The sequence below is a fragment of the Coregonus clupeaformis genome, chromosome 7 (genome assembly GCF_020615455.1).
Source record: "Coregonus clupeaformis isolate EN_2021a chromosome 7, ASM2061545v1, whole genome shotgun sequence".
NCBI lineage: Eukaryota > Metazoa > Chordata > Actinopteri > Salmoniformes > Salmonidae > Coregonus > Coregonus clupeaformis.
In genome coordinates this window covers 40,097,493-40,119,130 of record NC_059198.1, presented here as the reverse complement: position 1 = coordinate 40,119,130, position 21,638 = coordinate 40,097,493, and the positions used below count along the sequence as shown (strand labels likewise).

General features: G+C 43.7%; 1 protein-coding gene across 1 annotated transcript in view; it reads right to left on the bottom strand.

Annotated features, from left to right (window-relative positions):
* The window catches only part of LOC121568676 (piezo-type mechanosensitive ion channel component 2), a 184,177-nt gene that overhangs the window by 74,179 nt on the left and 88,360 nt on the right, over window positions 1-21,638 (bottom strand). The window contains exon 5 of the mRNA XM_041879080.1: window positions 8,497-8,662. Within this exon, the coding sequence (XP_041735014.1) occupies window positions 8,497-8,662 (166 nt within the window). The remainder of the gene's footprint in view (window positions 1-8,496; window positions 8,663-21,638) is intronic.

Here is a 21,638-nt window from a genome sequence, read left to right as displayed (position 1 = left end):
TATATATGAAACTCAAAATCACCATCTTGGGTAAAGGTGAAGACCTTTACCCAAGAAAATAGAAATTCGACATACACTATATACAAAAGTATGTGGACACCCCTTCAAATTAGTAGATTTGGCTATTTCAGCCGCACCCGTTGCTGACAGGTGTATAAAATTGAGCACACAGCCATGCAATCTCCATAGACAAACATTGACAGTAGAATACTGAAGAGCACAGTGACTTTCAACGTGGCACCGTCATAGGATGCCACCTTTCCAACAAGTCAGTTTGTCAAATTTCTGCCCTGCTAGAGCTTCCCCGGTCAACTGTAAGTGCTGTTATTGTGAAGTGGAAACGTCTAGGAGCAACAATGGACGTGGTTGGCCACAGAAGCTCGCAGAACGGGACCGCCGAGTGCTGAAGCGCGTAGAGCTTAAAAATCGTCTGTCCTCGGTTGCAACACTCACTACCAAGTTCCAAACTGCCTCTGGAAGCAACGTCAGCACAAGAACTGTTCATCGGGAGCTTCATGAAATGGGTTTCCATGGCCGAGCAGCTGCACACAAGCCTAAGATCACAATGCTCAATGCCAAGCGTCGGCTGGAGTGGTGTAAAGTTCGCCGCCATTGGACTCTTAAGCAGTGGAAACACATTCTCTGGAGTGATGAATCACGCTTCACCATCTGGCAGTCCGACGGACGAATCTGGGTTTGGCGGATGCCAGGAGAACGCTACCTGCCCCAATGCATAGTGCCAACTGTAAAGTTAGGTGGAGGAGGAATAATGGTCTGGGGCTGTTTCTCATGGTTTGGGCTAGGCCCCTTCGTTCCAGTGAAGGGAAATCTTAACACTACAGCATACAATGACATTCTAGACGATTCTGTGGCAACAGTTTGGGAAAGGCCCTTTCCTGTTTCAGCATGACAATGCCCCCGTGCACAAAGCGAGGTCCATACAGAAATGGTTTGCCGAGATCGGTGTGGAAGAACTTGACTGGCCTGCACAGAGCCCTGACCTCAACCCAATCGAACACCTTTGGGATGAATTGGAACGCAGACTGCGAGCCAGGCCTAATTGCCCAACATCAGTGCCCAACCTCACTAATGCTCTTGTGGCTGAATGGAAGAAAGTCCCCGCAGCAATGTTCCAACATCTAGTGGAAAGCATTCCCAGAAGAGTGGAGGCTGTTATATCAGCAAAGGGGAGACCAGCTCCATATTAATGGCCATGATTCTGGAATGAGATAAGCAGGTGTCCACATACCTTTGGTCATGTAGTTTAGGAGCTTGTCTGACCACCACGCTTACTGCTGCCAACTTCACATTTCAGAATCTCCTAAAAGAGCCACAAGATGGCTACATTCTGTGATCAATTTGAAATGTAACTAAATTAATTCATAATGATCAATAAAAATTAAGTTGATGACCTCCAGATTCTATGGGATGCCACCAACATTTTTATAAAAAATTATGCAACTGCATTTGCATCTGGATTGAATAAATCACAATTAAAGAATATATCAACATGGGCCAGCATCCCTGTGGAACGTTTGACACTTTGTAGAGTCCATGCCCTGACGAATTGAGGCTGTTCTGAAGGCAAAAGGGGGGGAGTGCAACACAATATTAGGAAGGTGTTCCTAATGTTTTGTACACTCAGTGTATTTGTATAACTTGATGTGGTGATGTGATGAGTATTATTACATCAATAAAAATACCAGTATAATACATTTTGATAAGCTTTAAAAAGATGGCACCATTGCATGGACAGGGCAAATGTGGAAGGGGAATGCTTTTAAAGGCAATTAGACACATTATTTGGCATGTCCAAGAATATTTCCTCTCAGGTACAATAAAGTTGATCTTATCTAAAGTAAAGCCCTTGTCACATATATGGGATCAGTAACATGGCAGCTCGTTAACTTTACACCCTAAAGATATCAAACTAAGAGGGGCCCCTAGATTTAAGGCAGAGTGAACTATAGGTGGAGCCCTCCGGATAAGGGGTCAAGGGTGAAGTTTAGGAGTGTGTGTGGTCGGATCAGAGTGGTGGGTTTCAGTAGGCATCAGTCGCGGTCACCGTTGTCTTTTCCCCCTCCTACAGTAACATCTAGCTAGTATTAGCTAGCTACATCTATAACTAGTTCACTACCGTAGACTAGCCTACAGACTAGCCCACAGGTCCATGGACTAGCTATAGCATCACAGTGAGCCTGTACATTGGCATGTGTGATGACTAGGCTGTGGAGCTGTGAGAGGGAGCACAGCAGAGCAGTATGGTGGTGTGGTTCTAATTAGCCCCTGAGTCATACAGCTGTAAAGAACTGGTGGGGTGGGGGGTGGGGGGCACATACCAACTAATTACCACTCCACAACACACTACACTTGGAGAGAACACGTCCCCACACTGCTTTTATTAGGGGAGAGGGAGTAGGGAGTAGGGAGAGAGAGAAAGAGAGAGAGAGAGAGAGAGAGAGAGAGAGAGAGAGAGAGAGAGAGAGAGAGAGAGAGAGAGAGAGAGAGAGATTGGAGCAGGAGCCCTGTCCTGGCACTGAGATTCTTTCACTGGCATCAGATGAGTAGCGTTGAGGATATGTGCCACCAGATGAGTAGTGGTGAGGATACGAGCCACCAGATCAGGAGTGGTGAGGATACGAGCCACCAGATGAGTAGCGTTGAGGATACGAGCCACCAGATGAGTAGCGGTGAGGATACGAGCCACCAGATCAGGAGTGGTGAGGATACGAGCCACCAGATGAGTAGCGTTGAGGATACGAGCCACCAGATGAGGAGCGGTGAGGATACGAGCCACCAGATGAGGAGCGGTGAGGATACGAGCAACCAGTTGAGGAGCGGTGAGGATACGAGCCACCAGATGAGGAGCGGTGAGGATACGAGCCACCAGATGAGTAGCGGTGAGGATACGAGTCACCAGATCAGGAGTGGTGAGGATACGAGCCACCAGATGAGGAGCGGTGAGGATACGAGTCACCAGATGAGGAGCGGTGAGGATATGAGTCACCAGATGAGGAGCGGTGAGGATACGAGTCAGATACGAGTCACCAGATGAGGAGCGGTGAGGATACGAGTCACCAGATGAGGAGAGGTGAGGATACGAGTCACCAGATGAGGAGTGGTGAGGATACGAGCCACCAGATGAGGAGCGGTGAGGATACGAGCCACCAGATGAGGAGTGGTGAGGATACGAGTCACCAGATGAGGAGCGGTGAGGATACGAGTCACCAAGCACACGGCAGCAGAGTGAGAGATGATACAGAGGAGATAAGAGAGGAGGAGAGGTTAATAGGAGTTATGGGGAAACTATAGAAGACTAGAGGCATGGAAAGAGGAAAGAGATAATAGAACATGACAGGAGGAGAGAAAATGACATGCAGGAAGAGAGAGGAAAGAGAGGGAGAGGTACAAAAGAGAGGAGTCTGGTAATTCTAGCACGAAAAAAATGTATGCACTCAGTACTGTAAGTCGCTCTGGATAAGAGCGTCTGCTAAATTACAAAAATGTTAATGTAAAATGTAGCACTGCCGCTGCCGAAAACACAACACCAGCTAATGTCGACCAGATGTGTCTCCTTCCCCTGGCGCTGGAATGCAAATGTATTGCTAATGGGAGCAAAACAGGAAAGATTACGAAGTGCTGGTGCGTTGCATTGAGCTAAGATTAATGTTGCACGAATTAGGATTTTCGCAGGTTTACATAAGATCGTGTTCTTGCGGTTTAGGCCCACACGATTCCATCACCATCGATGATGGTCTGAACGAACCTAATAAAATATTCAATTCAAAATTCAAACGCTGACCGACGCTCAATGATTAACGGGCAGACAACGGCAAAATTAGTAGTGGTGGGGATTACACAAACACATCCTTGCAATTTTTAATAGGCATGAAAAATGGACCTCAGACCAGTCAAAGTGAATTATTGAATTACAGACGGACAGCCAACGAGAGAGCGAGAGAGACGGAGAGCTGTGCCCATGGAGACCAACATTGGGAGCCAAGCATCTTATTAATAAAGGTAATGCTTTTATGTCACAGAGTCAAACAGAGTCAGACATAACATGAACCACAGACTCCACTTAGAGTAAAATACATTAGGCGGTGAATATTAATGTTGTGTTTCCTATGTCCTGCCAACAGTCAATCAGTCTGGTGCCTAACCTGTCACTGTGTCACGGTCTCAGAGGCATCCCATACATGTCATGACTGTTACTCACCCTGGCACCACATAAATCAGGCTGGTGTCAAAGCAGGCCATCTATACGCCAGTGATTGCAAATCAAGATGTGGCTCAAGGAGTGAGGATAGTACCATCAAGAGTAAACACATGACATGCCAAAACGGGGGTAGAAAACTAGGCAGAGTGTTTGCAGCCAGGTGAAATACTGGCCTATGAGACAGAGGGGGAGACGCCAAAATCAGAGAAGAAGGAAAAAAAGAAGCAGGACTTTTTTGCAAAAGCTGAGCCATATGGCCGAAAACAGCTCGACCTTGGAACAAGACGCACGCTGGTGTGTGTCAAGCGAAGGCAGAAAAAAACGGAGAGTTGCAGGGAAAGGGCCACATAACGAAGGCCAAGCGAAAGTGTCAGGAAGCTATGGATCAATCGAGGCATTGTGGAAGACGGTACTCAAGTTAAAGTCAACGAGCAGAACCGAGTCACACAAGCCAAAGGTCGCAGAGGGTCACCAGGGGTCGGGAGAGGGGGTGCCTTCAGAAAGTATTCATACTCCTTGACTTATTCCACATGTTATTGTGTTACAGCCTGAATCCAAAATTGATTAAATCGATTTTTTCCCTCACCCATCTACACACAATACTCCATAATGACAAAGTGAAAACATGTTTTTTAGAAATGTTGGCAAATATATTGAAAATGAAATACCGAAATATCTAATTTACACATAAGTATTAACACCACTGAGTCATTACAGCTGTGAGTCTCTAAGAGCTTTCCACACCTGGACTGCGCAACGTTTGCCCATTATTATTTTCATAATACTTCAAGCTCTGTCAAACTGGTTGTTGATCATTGCTAGACAACCATGTTCAGGTCTTGCCATAGATCTTCAAGTAGATTTAAGTCAAAACTGTAACTCGGCAACCCAGGAGCATTCACTGTCTTCTTGGTAAGCAACTCCAGCGTAGATTTGGCCTTGTGTTTTAGGTTATTGTCCTGCTGAAAGGTGAATTATTCTCCCAGTGTCTGGTAGAAAGCAAACTGAACAAGTTTTTCTCTAGGATTTTGCCTGTGCTTAGATCCATTCCATTTCTTTTTTATCCTGACAAACTCCCCAGTCCTTAACGATTATAAGCATAACCATAACATGATGCAGCCACCACTATGCTTGAAAATATGGAGAGTGGTACTCAGTAATGTTTTGTATTGGATTTGCCCCAAACATAACACTTTGTATTCAGGACAAATGTTAATTGCTTTCCCACATTTCTTGCAGTATTACTTTAGTGCCTTGTTGCAAACAGGATGCATGTTTTGGAATATTTTTATTCTGTGCATGCTTCCTTCTTTTCACTCTGTCAGTTAGGCTAGTATTGTGGAGTAACTACAATGTTCTTGATCCATCCTCAGTTTTCTCCTGTCACAGCCATTAAACTCTGTAAATGTTTTAAAGTCACCATTGGCCTCATGATGAAATCCATGAGCGGTTTCCTTCCTCTCCGTCAGCTGAGTTAGGACGGACGCCTGTATCTTTGTAGTGACTGGGTGTATTCATACACCATCCAAAGTGTAATTAATAACTTCACCATGCTCAAACGGATATTCAATGTCTGCTTTTTTTTTCACTCATCTACCAATAGGTGCCCTTCTTTGCGAGGTATTGGAAAACCTCCCTGGTCTTTGTGGTTGGATCTGTGTTGTATGTGTGGGAACAGAAATGAGGTAGTCATTCAAGAATCACATTAAACACTATTATTGCACATAGAGTGAGTCCATGCAACTTATTATGTGACTTGTTAAGCAAATTTTTACTCCTGAACTTATTTAGGCCTGACATAACAAAGGGGTTAAATACTTATTGACTCAAAACCTTTCAGCTTTTCATTTTTTATTAATTTGGAAAAACATTATTCCATTTTGACAATATGGGGTATTGTGTGTAGGCCAGTGACAAAACATCTCAATTTAAGCCATTTTAAATTCAGGCTGTAACACAACAACATTTGGAAAAAGTCAAGGGGTGTGAATACTTTGTGAAGGCACTGTATGGGCGTCACTCTCTCTGCTATGGTCTTGTTCGGCAGAACAAGGCTACAACAAGGACCAAACGGCCCAAATTGGACGTCTTCACAGTTCCCAGACTAGCCAACAGCCGAATGAAGTGACTACAAAAATATTACATTTTCTTCACAGCTGCCGAGAGAAACACAATATTCTTATTCTGAGGGAGGGAAAAGGAACGTCAGGCATTTGTCATCCCTTTAACGTGGAGAACCGCTTGGTGGAGACCAACATTTTTTACAATAAGGGGCTCTTAAATTGAATCAAGTGATCAAGTTCAAACATTTCCAAGGACTGAACTCAATACCATAAAATGGTTACAATAAGATGACATGCTTTTCATTTTTACTGCATTAATAATTGGGTATATCAAATCAAATGGCAATGGTTAGATGGTGCAACACTACTTAATCATCCACTGCCTGAAAGAATCCTTTAGACTGATGATACTCAAGATGAGTAACTTTAATTCTACTGACTATCATTCCCTTAGGACATAGTAAAAACCACATGGCCAACTAAATCTAGAGATCTAGAGTCTTGTACAGCAATATACATTTGGAATGACCCATTTATACGGTAACCACAATTGGAATGACCCATTTATACGGTAACGACATTTGGAATGACCCATTTATACGGTAACAACATTTGGAATGACCTATTTATATGGCAAGCATTGTTGGAATGACCCATTTATACGGTAACAACATTTGGAATGACCTATTTATATGGCAACCACTGTTGGAATGGCCCATTTATACGGTAACCATTGTTGGAATGGCCCATTTATACGGTAACCATTGTTGGAATGGCCCATTTATATGGCAACCACTGTTGGAATGCCCCATTTATACGGTAACCATTGTTGGAATGGCCCATTTATATGGCAACCACTGTTGGAATGGCCCATTTATACGGTAACCATTGTTGGAATGGCCCATTTATACGGTAACCATTGTTGGAATGACCCATTTATATGGTAACAACAATTGGAATGACCCATTTATACGGTAACAACAATTGGAAGGACCCATTTATACGGTAACGACGGTTGGAATGACCCCGCCATTCATCACCCACAAAACATAATGAACAAAGACAAATTCGTATTGAGTAATATGACAAAGCCCCCCAATTTCCTGTTCGGCCCGCTGAACGTAATCTCTTTAGCTGCCGAGACCCAACCCGAGACCCCTTTCAAGAGAGTTGCTGCGTTTTTCATCAACTGACCCCATCCCCTCTTTCGCTTCTCACTTGTACAACAGCTATCTCGTCTCCGAGGCATGTCATCTAGACCTACATCTCTGTTGTGGCCGGCGTATTGCCAGATGAACAGGCTCCACCAGTGTGTACGTGTGTGTGTGTGTGTGTGTGTTGCCAGATCAACAGAGTGGCTCCAGAGTGAAAGAAGCTTTCTAATATGCTCAGGGAGGCTGATCAAACACAGCAGTAGTCCCCCTTCACTAGGGAAAGAGAGAGAATCACAGTCCTGGGAAAAATCATCCACACACGCTCGCACGCACATGCACACACGCGTGCGCACACACAAGTGCACAAACACACACACACACACACACACACACAAATTATGGCTGTTTGGTATTCATCCAGACAGTAATGTGTTTCACTTATTACGCTCTCCTGGAGCTGCGGGGTCTAATTTATCGCCAGGTGGTCTATAGTGCACCTGGAAGTGAGCAGCCAACAGCCCCCCTGCTATAAAAGAGGAAGACAGATTGCAACTCTCCATGCTCTGAGAGACCATCGCACTGGAGACAGTGTGTGTGTGTGTGCGTATTTGTGTGTGTGTGTGTTTTGATGACCAAACATATCCCCAAATTGGTTGGATTACTGAGGATTAACATGTAATGTTAAGGCGCTAAGAGCTTACACTTTCACTGATTGCCTATGATTTAACAATTTACTGTTGTGGTAACCAAACTGGTCCATGAATTCTCTACTCTAGCCCCAGATAAATTCAGTGTAAGCCCAATTTTACAAAAAAAATATCGGAAGAGGACAGATAGAGGACAGCAGAGATTTTGGAGTGAGTTTATCTTTACAAGAGAAAGTTCAAGTATTTTTTTATTCGGGTTCTGTTAGTCTTGTCACTACTCTTCAGTAAATTCCTGGCCTGTATTGCGCTGTATTACGTGCAACATTGATAAGGGTGTTGGGAGTTTAGGGTTCCCATGTAAATCCACATAGACCAGGGCCCAACGTTTGTCTGTAAAGAGATGATGAGCTCACCTGACTATCTGGCTCGCAATCAGCGTTGTGCTGCTGCGACGCGTCTTTCACCTGCTGCTTCTCCTCCAGATTCAGGCACAGCAGCCACGTGACCAGGCCCGCCACGAACATGCCGATGTCTGGGATGAACACACGGATGCCGTTTCCTGCATCGGCACCCCGGACACTGCACACAAGGACAGAGAGGAACAAGGACAAATTGTAAGCCAATCAGGATAGATGAGATGGTGTTATTCTGCCATTTTCAGATGCAGTAGCCTATACTGTATTGTTTTATAAGGTTTCCTGTAAGTTCAGTGTCGATATTTGACGCCAGCATTGATAAAATTAAAACTGTACCAATTATACTTAAATTGTACATTTAAAATCTCTGTCTTTACCACGAGACGATGTTAAACACAATGTGATGTGGTTAAGAGCTAGTTTATATATAATGCAAAACATTCCTCTTAAAGGCTTTTATAGATCATAACAAAGTAGAGTAATCGTTGAATAGTTTACAGTCTGAATTCCTCTTCTATAAATATGTGGGTGCAGGATTTCCACGTATACCTGACTGGTAATAAAATGAAGGCCAACCACATTCATTCATATTACAATTTTGTTGACAGGATTTGTTTTCTCACACAAAACACGATGGATTGGTTGGGTACATTTTGAAGTAAATGAGGAAATGAAAAATGTAAAGGTAAACAAAGTAGGTATAAGGAAATGGCTATTTATTGTCAAAGTACAGCCTGTCTATACATTGTGTCCATACATTGTGTACTATACATTGTGTACTATACATTGTGTATTATACATTGTGTCCATACATTGTGTACTATACATTGTGTACTATACATTGCGTACTATACATTGTGTACTATACATTGTGTACTATACATTGTGTACTATATATTGTGTCCATACATTGTGTACTATACATTGTGTACCGTACATTGTGTCCATACATTGTGTACTATACATTGTGTTCTATACATTGTGTACTATACATTGTGTACTATACATTGTGTTCTATACATTGTGTACTACACATTGTGTACTATACATTGTGTTCTATACATTGTGTACTATACATTGTGTTCTATACATTGTGTCCATAAATTGTGTACTATACATTGTGTTCTATACATTGTGTACTATACATTGTGTTCTATACATTGTGTACTATACACAATGTTTTACAGGCCTTCCTCCACCCACACCAATAAAAGCATGGCCTGTATTACATTTATAACAATTTTCATTAAAAAAATTCATTCAAACATCCAAAAAACCCTTCGAGCTAAAATAACGCCTGAGGATTTTGTTTTCTCACACAAAACACGATGGATTGGTTGGGTACATTTTGAAGTAAATGAGGAAATGAAAAATGTAAAGGTAAACAAAGTAGGTGTAAGGAAATGGCTATCTATTGTCAAAGTACAGCCTGTCTATACATTGTGTCCATACATTGTGTACTATACATTGTGTACTATACATTGTGTATTATACATTGTGTCCATACATTGTGTACTATACATTGTGTACTATACATTGCGTACTATACATTGTGTACTATACATTGTGTACTATACATTGTGTACTATACATTGTGTCCATACATTGTGTACTATACATTGTGTACTATACATTGCATACTATACATTGTGTCCATACATTGTGTACTATACATTGTGTACTATACATTGCGTACTATACATTGTGTCCATACATTGTGTACTATACATTGTGTTCTATACATTGTGTACTATACATTGCGTACTATACATTGTGTACTATACATTGTGTACTATACATTGTGTACTATATATTGTGTCCATACATTGTGTACTATACATTGTGTACTATACATTGTGTACTATATATTGTGTCCATACATTGTGTACTATACATTGTGTTCTATACATTGTGTTCTATACATTGTGTACTATACACAATGTTTTACAGGCCTTCCTCCACCCACACCAATAAAAGCATGGCCTGTATTACATTTATAACAAATTTCATTAAAAAAATTCATTCAAACATCCAAAACCCCCTTCGAGCTAAAATAACGCCTGAGATTAAATTAATTAAATACACAGAAAACATTTTTTTCCACAGTAAAGGCGTGGGTTATTCCCACTGTCCTCCTTGTTACAGTGCTGGTCCGGCTGGTTCTTATTTCCCGTGCTCTGGAAGTGTATGCTGTGCTGTGTCCATTACAGTGGGCCCAACTCTGGTCTCCCTCGCTTGGCCAAAAAACATCTCTAATGAAATTAAACCATCCAATCCTTACCATGGCCTTCTTTCAATGCCAACGCCCCAACCCCAATTTCCCTAGAAAAGCGTAACTTAACTTCTCAACTTTCATATTTGCTCGGGTTCAACGCAGTGAGCAGCAACACTTAGCAGATGTGAGAGAAAGAAGAAAAATAAAAACAAACACTTCTGTTTCAGATCTTGAAAAAGAAGCGCCTGGGGCTGGTGGAGCTGAAGTTACACTTTCAGAGGAACATTTTGAGATACATTTTCTATTCGTGAATTGGGAGTGTGGGTGCGCAGTGCTGACTTCTGGCTGGCAGGGAGCTTTTCATAAGAGGCCGTGGTGGGAGCACACAACACAGTACACCCTCTATGAACCAAAGACAGCTCAGGAGGCTGGTATTTCTGGTGAGCCATAGTGCAATGCGCTCTGGGAGACCGTGTGATCAGGGTGGGACCTAGACATCACCAGACGCACGGCCAGGGACACCGTGGGAGAGCACAAGGAGCTTAACATCAGTGATGGCGTTCCGAAAAAAAAGGAAGGTCAAACAAGAAAAAAGGAATCTAGTGTCAGTTAGTTTGGAAGGGATGACCGAGTCTGTAGGACGGGAAGAAAGACTGATGTAGTGAATTGGATTCTGTTATCTATTTGAAGGCGTCAAGGAAGGCACTTTTAAAAAGCAGGTAGCCATTGCACAGGAAACTCTCCCCAAGAGGCCAATGGTAGTTGGGTCCCTGTGACAGTACTAGAAGAAATGGCTGTATAATCTCCTTAGACAGGATATACTGCCACAGGCAGTTTTCGCAGGCTTGTTGTGCTTTGTTGTTGGGTTGCATAAAACTTTAAACAAATGTTTGGATTTCCATGGCGCTCGCTCACCATGAACCCCTACGTTCAAAGGCAAGCGGCCAGGGGAAGGCACAGACGCAGACGCAGATGCTTTGAACCGAGCGATATTTGCCTTCTTAAAACATTTATAAGCTGCAGACGGCGCTAGTTAACGCGCTAGATAAAAACACATGAAAAAACCGGGGGCCCAAACGGCAGAGGCAACAAAAGCTCTTTGTAATGAAGCCTCTCTGTGTCTAAACGGTTTGCTTCTCTTGCCATTTAAAGGGTCTTTCATCTCAGTCCTGCTCATAAAGACAGAGCTGTGGAGCTGTGAGCTGGCAATACAAACCCCTGCACATGGCATTGATTTGGGACCGAAGATAATACGGGTGTGATAAATAACCACCTTTAACCATCTTTACTCCAGGAAGGGTCATTAAAGGGGAGGTGATCAAAGTGGGTAGATTTAGCCTGTCAGTCTCATCTCTGGAAAGATAGCTCGTATAACCTAATGTCTTTGTAGAAGGAAAAAAAAACATTGCAATTGAACTGGTTGATGGATACAGTGACAAGCTACTACCAAGAGTGAACAGAGCTATCTGTTGACTGGCAGTTAATTTCGGAAGCCATAACAAAATGTTGCACTAGCTAGCGAGCTAACCAGATTTAGCTGTTAGGAGAGACTAACTGGCACTGGACTTGAAGCCTTGAGGGCACACTGGCACGTCTATCAATGTGGCATAGGAGTAGACTGTGGCCCCCTGGCTCTCCAGGGTGCCCGGCTCCAACACACAAATACCAAGGAGCCAGAGAGGGAATCGGCAGCTTAGAGTACGGCCAAGACGAGGTTGTTCAAACAAAAGCACACAAACCTGTGATATGGATTTCAATCTGAATCCTATAAAGTCTTCAAACCAACGATTTGCATTTACAGTACCTTAACCATTTCAAAATAACTGTCATTATTTCATCTAGTTTTGAAGATATCAAAACTACCCACATCAGAATAGAAAGAACTCGAATTCATAGAGGCCTAATAATAATATGATTTGAAGAAAATGACTGCAATCACGATGACAAACTTAGAAATGATCAAGGATCTTGACTCTAGATCTTATAAGATTATTACTCCTAGTGTTTTTTTTTTTATTGTTAAAATAGCTTAGAAGATCCTAAAAGATCTTGCAGGACTTTGCTTTCACCTACTTCCACTATTGTACCTTGTATTTGCTCTACACCTCCAATGGCGCCACCCAGTATCCTGTCAATGCATGTTCTATCAGCTGTACGTTAAGAGCTGCTGGATGTAATGAGGATTTATGGGATACATTTTTCATCCATTACCCTGTGTGTGTTTGAATGCACATCTTCACCACAGAGGAGATTACTTTCCCATTAACCCTAATTAAAACATTCCGCATGGGCATGTCAACACATGTCACTCAACATGGCACATTTAATTCATTCACAAATTCACAAAAACATGATCTGCTTTCTCCTCTTTCAACTACAACTCAATCATTCAACAACTTGCATTGGCACATAGAACATGTTCATGAATCCACTGTGAAAACTCAGTAAATACAATTTCCCAAAGAGGAATCTCATTTATTCATTAATTTCGGTACCAGAACACCCCATGAGAGTGATAATATGGAGTCCATGACCCAATAATGACAGACCACTAAGATCATTGACAGGAGGCCATCTGAGTGAATAGCTTTGAAATTCCTGACTGAACACATCTCAACGACCTAGCGGGATATCTGGTCGTCCCGTAATCCAATCAGATCTCTCGTGCAAGTTCCTAATTAATTATTGCAGGCTTCCACTATCGTTGCGTCCAGGTCCATCAAATCAAATCTAATTGTATTTGTCACGTGCGCCAAATACAACAGGTTACAACCTTACAGGCTCTTTCCCAACGATGTAGAGTTAAATAAGAAAAAAAAATATAAAAACACATGAGAAATAAAACATACAAGAATGAAGCTATATACAAGCAGTACCAATACCTTATCAATGTGCAGGGATATGTGGTAATTGATGTAGATATGTACAGTGCATTCAGAAAGTATTCAGACCCCTTGACTTTTTCCACATTTTGTTATGTTACAAAATTGTTTTTTCTTCTTCTCATCAATCTACATAAAATACTCCATAATGACAAAGCAAAAACAGTTTTTTAAATAAAAAAATTGCAAATGTATTGTTTTTTTGTTGCTGAAATTCCAGATTTACATAAGTATTCAGACTCTTTACTCAGTACTTTGTTGAAGCACCTTTGGCAGCGATTACTGTCACGCCCTGGCTCTGGGGACTCTGAAATGTTGAGCCAGGGTGTGGATTTTCTATGTTTAGTTTCACGGGGTAGCTTCTATGTTGTGTTTTCTATGTTTTGGGTTTTGTTCTAGATCATATAGATCTATGTTGGTCAGGGTGGTTCCCAATCAGAGGCAGCTGTTGCTCGTTGTCTCTGATTGGGAGCCATACTTAGGTAGGCTGTTTTCAGCTATTCTTTGTGGGATCTTGTTCTGATTTGGTTTGTGTTATACCGTAGACGTCACGTTATCGTTGTTGTTTTGATCGTGTGATCATTCTAAATAAATAATATGTTCACCTTCAACGCTGCGCCTTGGTCCGCTTCATCATGTGTCAACGATCGTGACAGAAGATCCCACCTCGACTGGATCAAGCAGCGTGACGAGGAGAGAGGATGGACGTGGGAGGAGATGAGTGCGAGTCTGGCAAGAGGGATGGAGGCCTTGGCCACGGGTAGGAGTGAAGCCCATAAATTTTTTAGGGGGGCTAACGCCCGTGGACGACGGGGCAGCAGGAGGACGCCAGGCTACGGGAGTCACTGGTCACCAGGGGGAAGGAGGTTGTAGAGGCACGGCGAGAGGTACTGGCGTGTGTTGCCAGTCCGGTCCGGCCTGTTCCTGATCCCCACGTAGGGCCAGTGGTGTGTGTTCCCAGTACGGTCCGGCCTGTTCCTGCCACTCGCACCAAGTCAGTGGTGCGTTTCGTCAGCCCGGCGCGGCCCGTTCCTGCTCCCCGCACCAAGTCAGCGGTGCGCTTCGTCAGCCCGGCTCGGCCCGTTCCTGCTCCCCGCACCAAGTCGGTGGTGCGCCCCGTCAGCCCGGCTCGGCCTGTTCCTGTTCCCGCACCAAGTCAGGGGTGCGCCCGACAGCCCGGCTCGGCCCGCTCCTGCTCCCCACACCAAGCCAGTGGTGTGCGTGCGTCAGTCCGGCACGGCCCGTGCCTGTTCCCCGCACCAAGTCAGGGGTGCGCTTTGACAGCCCGGCTCGGCCCGCTCCTGCTCCCCACACCAAGCCAGTGGTGTGCGTCGTCAGTCCGGCACGGCCCGTGCCTGTTCCCCGCACCAAGTCAGGGGGTGCGCTCGACAGCCCGGCTCGGCCCGCTCCTGCTCCCCACACCAAGCCAGTGGTGTGCGTCGACAGTCCGGCACGGCCCGTGCCTGTTCCCCGCACCAAGTCAGGGGTGCGCTCGACAGCCCGGCTCGGCCCGCTCCTGCTCCCCACACCAAGCCAGTGGTGTGCGTCGTCCAGTCCGGCACGGCCCGTGCCTGTTCCACCGGTGGCTGGTCCGGCACCGGTCAGATGCTTCACGTCGGAGCTAGAGCAATCCGCTCCACCAGTGTTCAGTCCAGCTCCGGCCAGCAGGGCCAGACCGGACCAGGGGTACTGTGGGGGGTTAGAGAGGGAGTGGGGATCATGCCCAGAGCCGGATCCGCCGCCAAGGCGGAGTGCCCACCCGGTCCCTCCCCTGTGGTGTTCTGTTGGCGCGGTCGGAGTCCGCGCCTTTGGGGGTACTGTCACGCCCTGGCTCTGGGGACTCTGAAATGTTGAGCCAGGGTGTGGATTTTCTATGTTTAGTTTCACGGGGTAGCTTCTATGTTGTGTTTTCTATGTTTTGGGTTTTGTTCTAGATCATATAGATCTATGTTGGTCAGGGTGGTTCCCAATCAGAGGCAGCTGTTGCTCGTTGTCTCTGATTGGGAGCCATACTTAGGTAGGCTGTTTTCAGCTATTCTTTGTGGGATCTTGTTCTGATTTGGTTTGTGTTATACCGTAGACGTCACGTTATCGTTGTTGTTTTGATCGTGTGATCATTCTAAATAAATAATATGTTCACCTTCAACGCTGCGCCTTGGTCCTCATCTTCCTTAGACGATCGTGACAATTACAGCCTTGAGTCTTCTTGGGTATGACGCAACAAGCTTGGCACACCTGTATTTGGGGAGTTTCTCCCATTCTTCTCAGCAGATCCTCTCAAGCTCTATCAGGTTGGAAGGGGAGCGTCGCTGCACAGCTATTTTCAGGTCTCTCCAGAGATGTTCGATCGGGTTCAAGTCCAGTCCAGGACATTCAGAGACCACTCCTGCATTGTCTTGGCTGTGTGCTTAGATTCGTTGTCCTGTTTGAAGGTGAACCTTCACGCCAGTCTGAGGTCCTGAGCGCTCTGGAGCAGGTTTTCATCAAGGATCTCTCTGTACTTTGCTCCGTTCATCTTTCCCTCGATCCTGACTAGTCTCCCAGTCCATGCTGCTGAAAAACATCCCCACAGCATGATGCTGCCACCACCATGCTTCACCGTAGGGATGGTGCCAGGTTTCCTACAGATGTTACGCTTGGCATTCAGGCCAAAGAGTTTAATCTTGGTTTCATCAGACCAGAGAATCTTGTTTCTCATGGTCTGAGTCCTTTAGGTGCCTTTTGGCAAACTCCAAGTGGGCTGTCATGTGCCTTTTACTGAGGAGTGGCTTCCGTTTGGTCACTCTACCATAAAGGCCTAATTGGTGTAGTGCTGCAGAGATGGTTGTCCTTCTGGAATGTTCTCCCATCTCCACAGAGGAACTCTGGAGCTCTGTCAGAGTGACTATCGGATTTTTGGTCACCTCACTGACCAAGGCCCTTCTCCCCCAATTGCTCAGTTTGGCCGGGCGGCCAGCTCTAGGAAGAGTCTTGGTGGTTCCAAACTTCTTCCATTTAAGAATGATGGAGGCCACTATGTTCTTAGGGACCTTCAATGCTGCAGACATTTTTGGATACCCTTCCCCAGATCTGTGCCTCGACACAATCCTGTCTCGGAGCTCTACAGACAATTCTTTCGACCTCATGGCTTGGTTTTTGCTCTGACATGCACTGTCAACTGTGGGACCTTATATAGACAGGTGTGTGACTTTCCATATGATGCCCAATCAATTGAATTTACCACAGGTGGACTCCAATCAAGTTGTAGAAACCACTCAAGGGTGATAAATGGAAACAGGATGAGCTAAATTTCAAGTCTCATAGCATAAGGTATTTCTGTTTTTTATTTGTAATACATTTGCTAACATTTCTAAAAATCTGTTTTCACTTTGTCATTATGGGGTATTGTGTGTAAAAAAAAAATAATTTAATCAATTTTAGAATAAGGCTGTAACGTAACAAAATGTGGAAAAAGTCAAGGGGTCTGAATACTTTCCGAATGCACTGTACATATGCAGGGGTAAAGTGACTAGGCATCAGGATATATAACACTAAAAGTAAAAAGAAGTAGCAGCATATATGGTGTGTGCGTGTGTGTATATGTGTGTGTGTGTATGTGTGTGTGTGTGTATGTGTGTGTGTGTGTGTGTGTGCGTGTGTGCGTGTGTGTGTATGTGTATGTGTGTGTGTGTGTGTGTGTGTGTGCATGTGTGTGTGTGTGTGGTGTGAGTATGTGTGTGTACGTGTGTGTGTGTGTGTATGTGTATGTGTGTGTGTGAGTATGTGTACGTGTACGTATTTGTGTGGTGTGTGTATGTGTATGTGTGGTGTGTGTATGTGTATGTGTGTGTGTATGTGTATGTGTGTGTGTACGTGTGTGTGTGTGTGTATGTATGTGTGTGTGTGTGTGTGTGTGTGTGTGTGTGTGTGTGTGTGTGTGGGATAGACACCTGTGAGTGTGCATATAGCCAGTGCAGATAGAATCAATGCAGATAGTCCATACAGCTAGAGCGGGTAGTCATTGATTAGCTATTCAGCGGTCAATTTGCTTGGAGATAGAAGCTGTCTTGTTGGTACGAGACCTGATGCTACGGAACCATCCGGGTGGATGGAGTCTTTGGCAAGTTTCTGGGCTTTCCTTAGACACATCAGAGCTGGGAGAGCATGTCGTTCATCAAAGGAGACGGCGGAAACGTGAACACAGATCATATTCAACGATTCCTGGCTTATCGGTGATCTTAAATAGTTATGTGAATAAGTCGGTAGCCCAGGAGTTATGTGGCTGGGGTGGATTTAAGTATGTAGAAAAACAACCCTGGTTTAAGTGCTTTGATACCTATACTTTGAAAGGATTGTCTGTAAGCCATGGATTTGTGCATGATCAGCATGCGATTCTGATCCAAGCCTTTAGCCGCACGGCTTCAGTAGACTGTTTAACATTAATAACATAATCATCAGCTAGTATCGCTCAACAAATCCAAATATCATGAATATCATGGGGATCACACACACAGACAAAATGTGGTTTTATTCAAGGAATCCAAACATAAATAGATAGCATTTCTGGAGATGGTTAATTGACATAAGCAAAGATTTATTTACGAGTGCCAGGGGGCAAGGTGCTCTCTCTTTAGTTAGAATTTCTGGAGCAGACCATTTTAAGGCACTGGTACCTCTGCAAACCTCCTGCCACATGTCAACACACACACATACACACACACACACACACACACACACACACACACACACACACACACACACACGAGTGCGTGCAGGCAGGCAGGCAGGCAGGCAGACACAGACAGACAGACAGACACACACACACACACGAGTGCGTACGGGCAGGCAGGCAGGCAGGCAGACAGACACAGACAGACAGACACACATACACACACACACACACGCACCGAGCAGGGGTGCCAACTCTAGCTCTCAAATGGCAAGAATAAACTGTTCCTGTACCATTGAAACTGTGACTCCTCCAGACAATCTGCCAACTGTCATTTAGCAAACCCACTTTGACATACATTAATATCTATGTCAGGCTGAATGACACACGACTAAAATGGTTAAAACGTAATTCAATTCATTATAAAGCTTCAAGATGAACTATAATAACAAGGGAGGGTTAATGGTAAATTGTTGCGCCGCCCTCCTCTCATGTAGCATAGCAAAACCTTTGAATGTCTGAAAGCCGATGCCCTGATCAACTGTTCCTGTGCTTAGGGAAACCACAGCTAACGGGATGATTAGGAAGCTGACTGACAGACAGACAGACAGACTGCAATTGTCAACTTAGGTCTGTGAGGCCTCAGAAAGGTTGAAGGAAGGTTGTGGTAAGAATGAGCTATTTGCAAAGTGACACACCTAATGGCAGAGATAGTTCTTCACCAAAACCCAGCGTGGTGAGGTAACTGCTTTATGGCGACAATGGGATCCAGTTCTAAAACACACACTAAAAAGGGTCCCATCCAGTCGAGGAGGTGATACATAGGAAGGACAATGATTTCTACTATTTATCTGAGAAGCTGCCTATTTCTGAGAAAGTGTTCCAATATCGATGAACATTGCCGCTAAAACTGTGGAATTTCACTCCGGCAGCACAAAGAATGTCTTAAATGTCATTAACAAGTCTGTGTCTCCAATAATTTTGTCTGGGATGGCGAGACGGCCGACTCTTGGCCATCGTAGTATAGTTCTCCTTTGTTCTGTCTTGTGGAGTGTGGACCGGAGCAGAGCTGAAGCAGCGCTTTGGCCTACTCCAGAGGGTCACAACACTGGACACGCCATTGGCCGAAACAGGGGCCTAATGATGGAACTAGGGCTGTGGCGGTCATGACATTCTGTCAGCCGGTGATTGTCAAGCAAATAACTGCTGGTCTCACGGTAATTTACCGTTAATTAACATAAACACATTTAGCATCTCCTGGCTTCCACACATAGCCTACAAGTCACTGATGCAGACCTTTGGAACATCTACATTTTAAAAAGTCTAATAAATCCATGTAATATAGCCTACACCTTCACAATAAATCCATTATTTATTTTAGACAGGTCTAAAGAAGCATGATATGAAGAAAATGTAGTCTATTTCAGAAGAACAGAATAGCATAGTCTGAGTTGTCCTTATGTTAGGTCCTGATCTGGCTATGCCAAATGGGTGTGGGCTACACTAGTTCATTTAGCAGACAAAATGTGCTTAGAATTCCGTGTCATTATTTTATAGTATGAAGAATACAATTGAACAAAGCTGAATAAAATAGAAAGGATATTTTCTCCAAACGATTTGAGGGAGTGCGCACATGCGGCTATTCTGTGTTGAGTGGTTAACAAAGAAATAGGTATTCCTATATGCTTAATTTAGAGTTATTAATGTAACTTTAGTTGTTCTACAAATGTTGGGCTATATGTTTAGATTTTTAATACATTGTAAGGCTGCATGATGCGACTCTAATGATGATTTGAAAAAAAGTCGCTTGAAAGGCATGAGCTCTGCTTTGTTTTTTGCGCAGTACATCAGTCACTCATTCACAATTTGACAAGCACTTGATAATGCCTCAAATTTCACAGCGGCATCCCCTTTGTGTGGCCATAATGCACCCTAAAAAAATCCATGCCTTTTACGGCCAGAGGTCGTTGTGCCCTTCTCCCTAAGTGCTGCGCCCACCGAATCATCTCTCACTCACATGGCTCTCCATCACGTGATCGGATCTTCCTCACAGGCTACAAGTGCAACTGCGTGCGTCTGTATCCAATTCCGAGGTGCATATTGAAGATATTGGAAGAACTGTCCACATTTACTTAGGCCTAACGAACAGCAAAAGCACTAGCCTATGTCAATCTACTATCCCCCATAGTACAAAAGTCAACCTATTCTATTCTGTGTGAGAAATACATATTCCAAACATAGTCTGGGACAGTTGTGGGATGCGATAGATCACAAATTAATACAACCACTAGCATCAAAAAACATTTCATACGCAATGTGGCTGACGCAACAGATCAGAACGTTTAGCTTAAAATGTTGATATACTATTAGGCTATTTCTTCACATTATAAGCACAATGCGCACATGGTAGTAGGCTATAAGCGCGAATGTTCCATTAGCGGAAAACATGCAATTATGCATATAATGCTTTTATTATTAAGGTGCATTTTTATGGTGAAAATTATCTTCCCCAAACTTGAAACTCACATGCTGCTTATATATGCCAGTTAGGCTCTACACCCCTTGTAAAGCAGATTAATGTGCTTAATTTTAAGAAGTTATTTGGCCACTTTAGTTGTGATACAAAACTTATCAAAACATATAGGCCTATGAGCTAGGCTACATGAGGTGTGTGACTATGATTAAAAAAAGGCTTTGTTTCTTGTGCTGGGCATCATTCACAAGTAATAATATATAATTCACAAGTGATAGGCTAATATTGTCACCCAAAAGACTATTCTTGATTTAATCTTGTCTTTACATACACTAAATAATATATGTGTGAAATTTGTTTTGATTTAGAATGGACCATTATCATGCACCTGTATCGAAACAGGGGCAGCGGAAAAAATACATGTAATTTGTAAGTCGCTCTGGATAAGAGCGTCTGCTAAATGACGAAAATGTAAATGTAAATGTAATCTATACACTTAAATAGCGAATGGAGGACGTTTTTCCCGTGGTTCATTTTCATGCCAGCCAGGTAGGCTATACTCCTGTTGTAAATATAAGCAATGTGCTTAATATTAGGAAAGTTGAGAAATAAATATAGTAGGCCTAGCCTATAGAAAGCTGATCCTCCTCTTTTTAGTACAGGTCATCACTCTGTTTTCTTGCGCAATTGCATAGCCTATAGAAATGTTGCACAACATGAGCTCATGGGCTCTCATGGAGTGTTTGATTAGATTTTCGATTACATTTGCATTGACGTCAGAGTGATTAGAGGGACAATAGAGTGCTGAGTACCAGGCAGTTAGCAAGTTTGGTAGGCTACTAATGACCAGAGCAGCATCAGAGCTTTGAGCGCCATGGTGGCAGTAATAGGGTCACCACAACAGCCCTAGATGGAACTCAA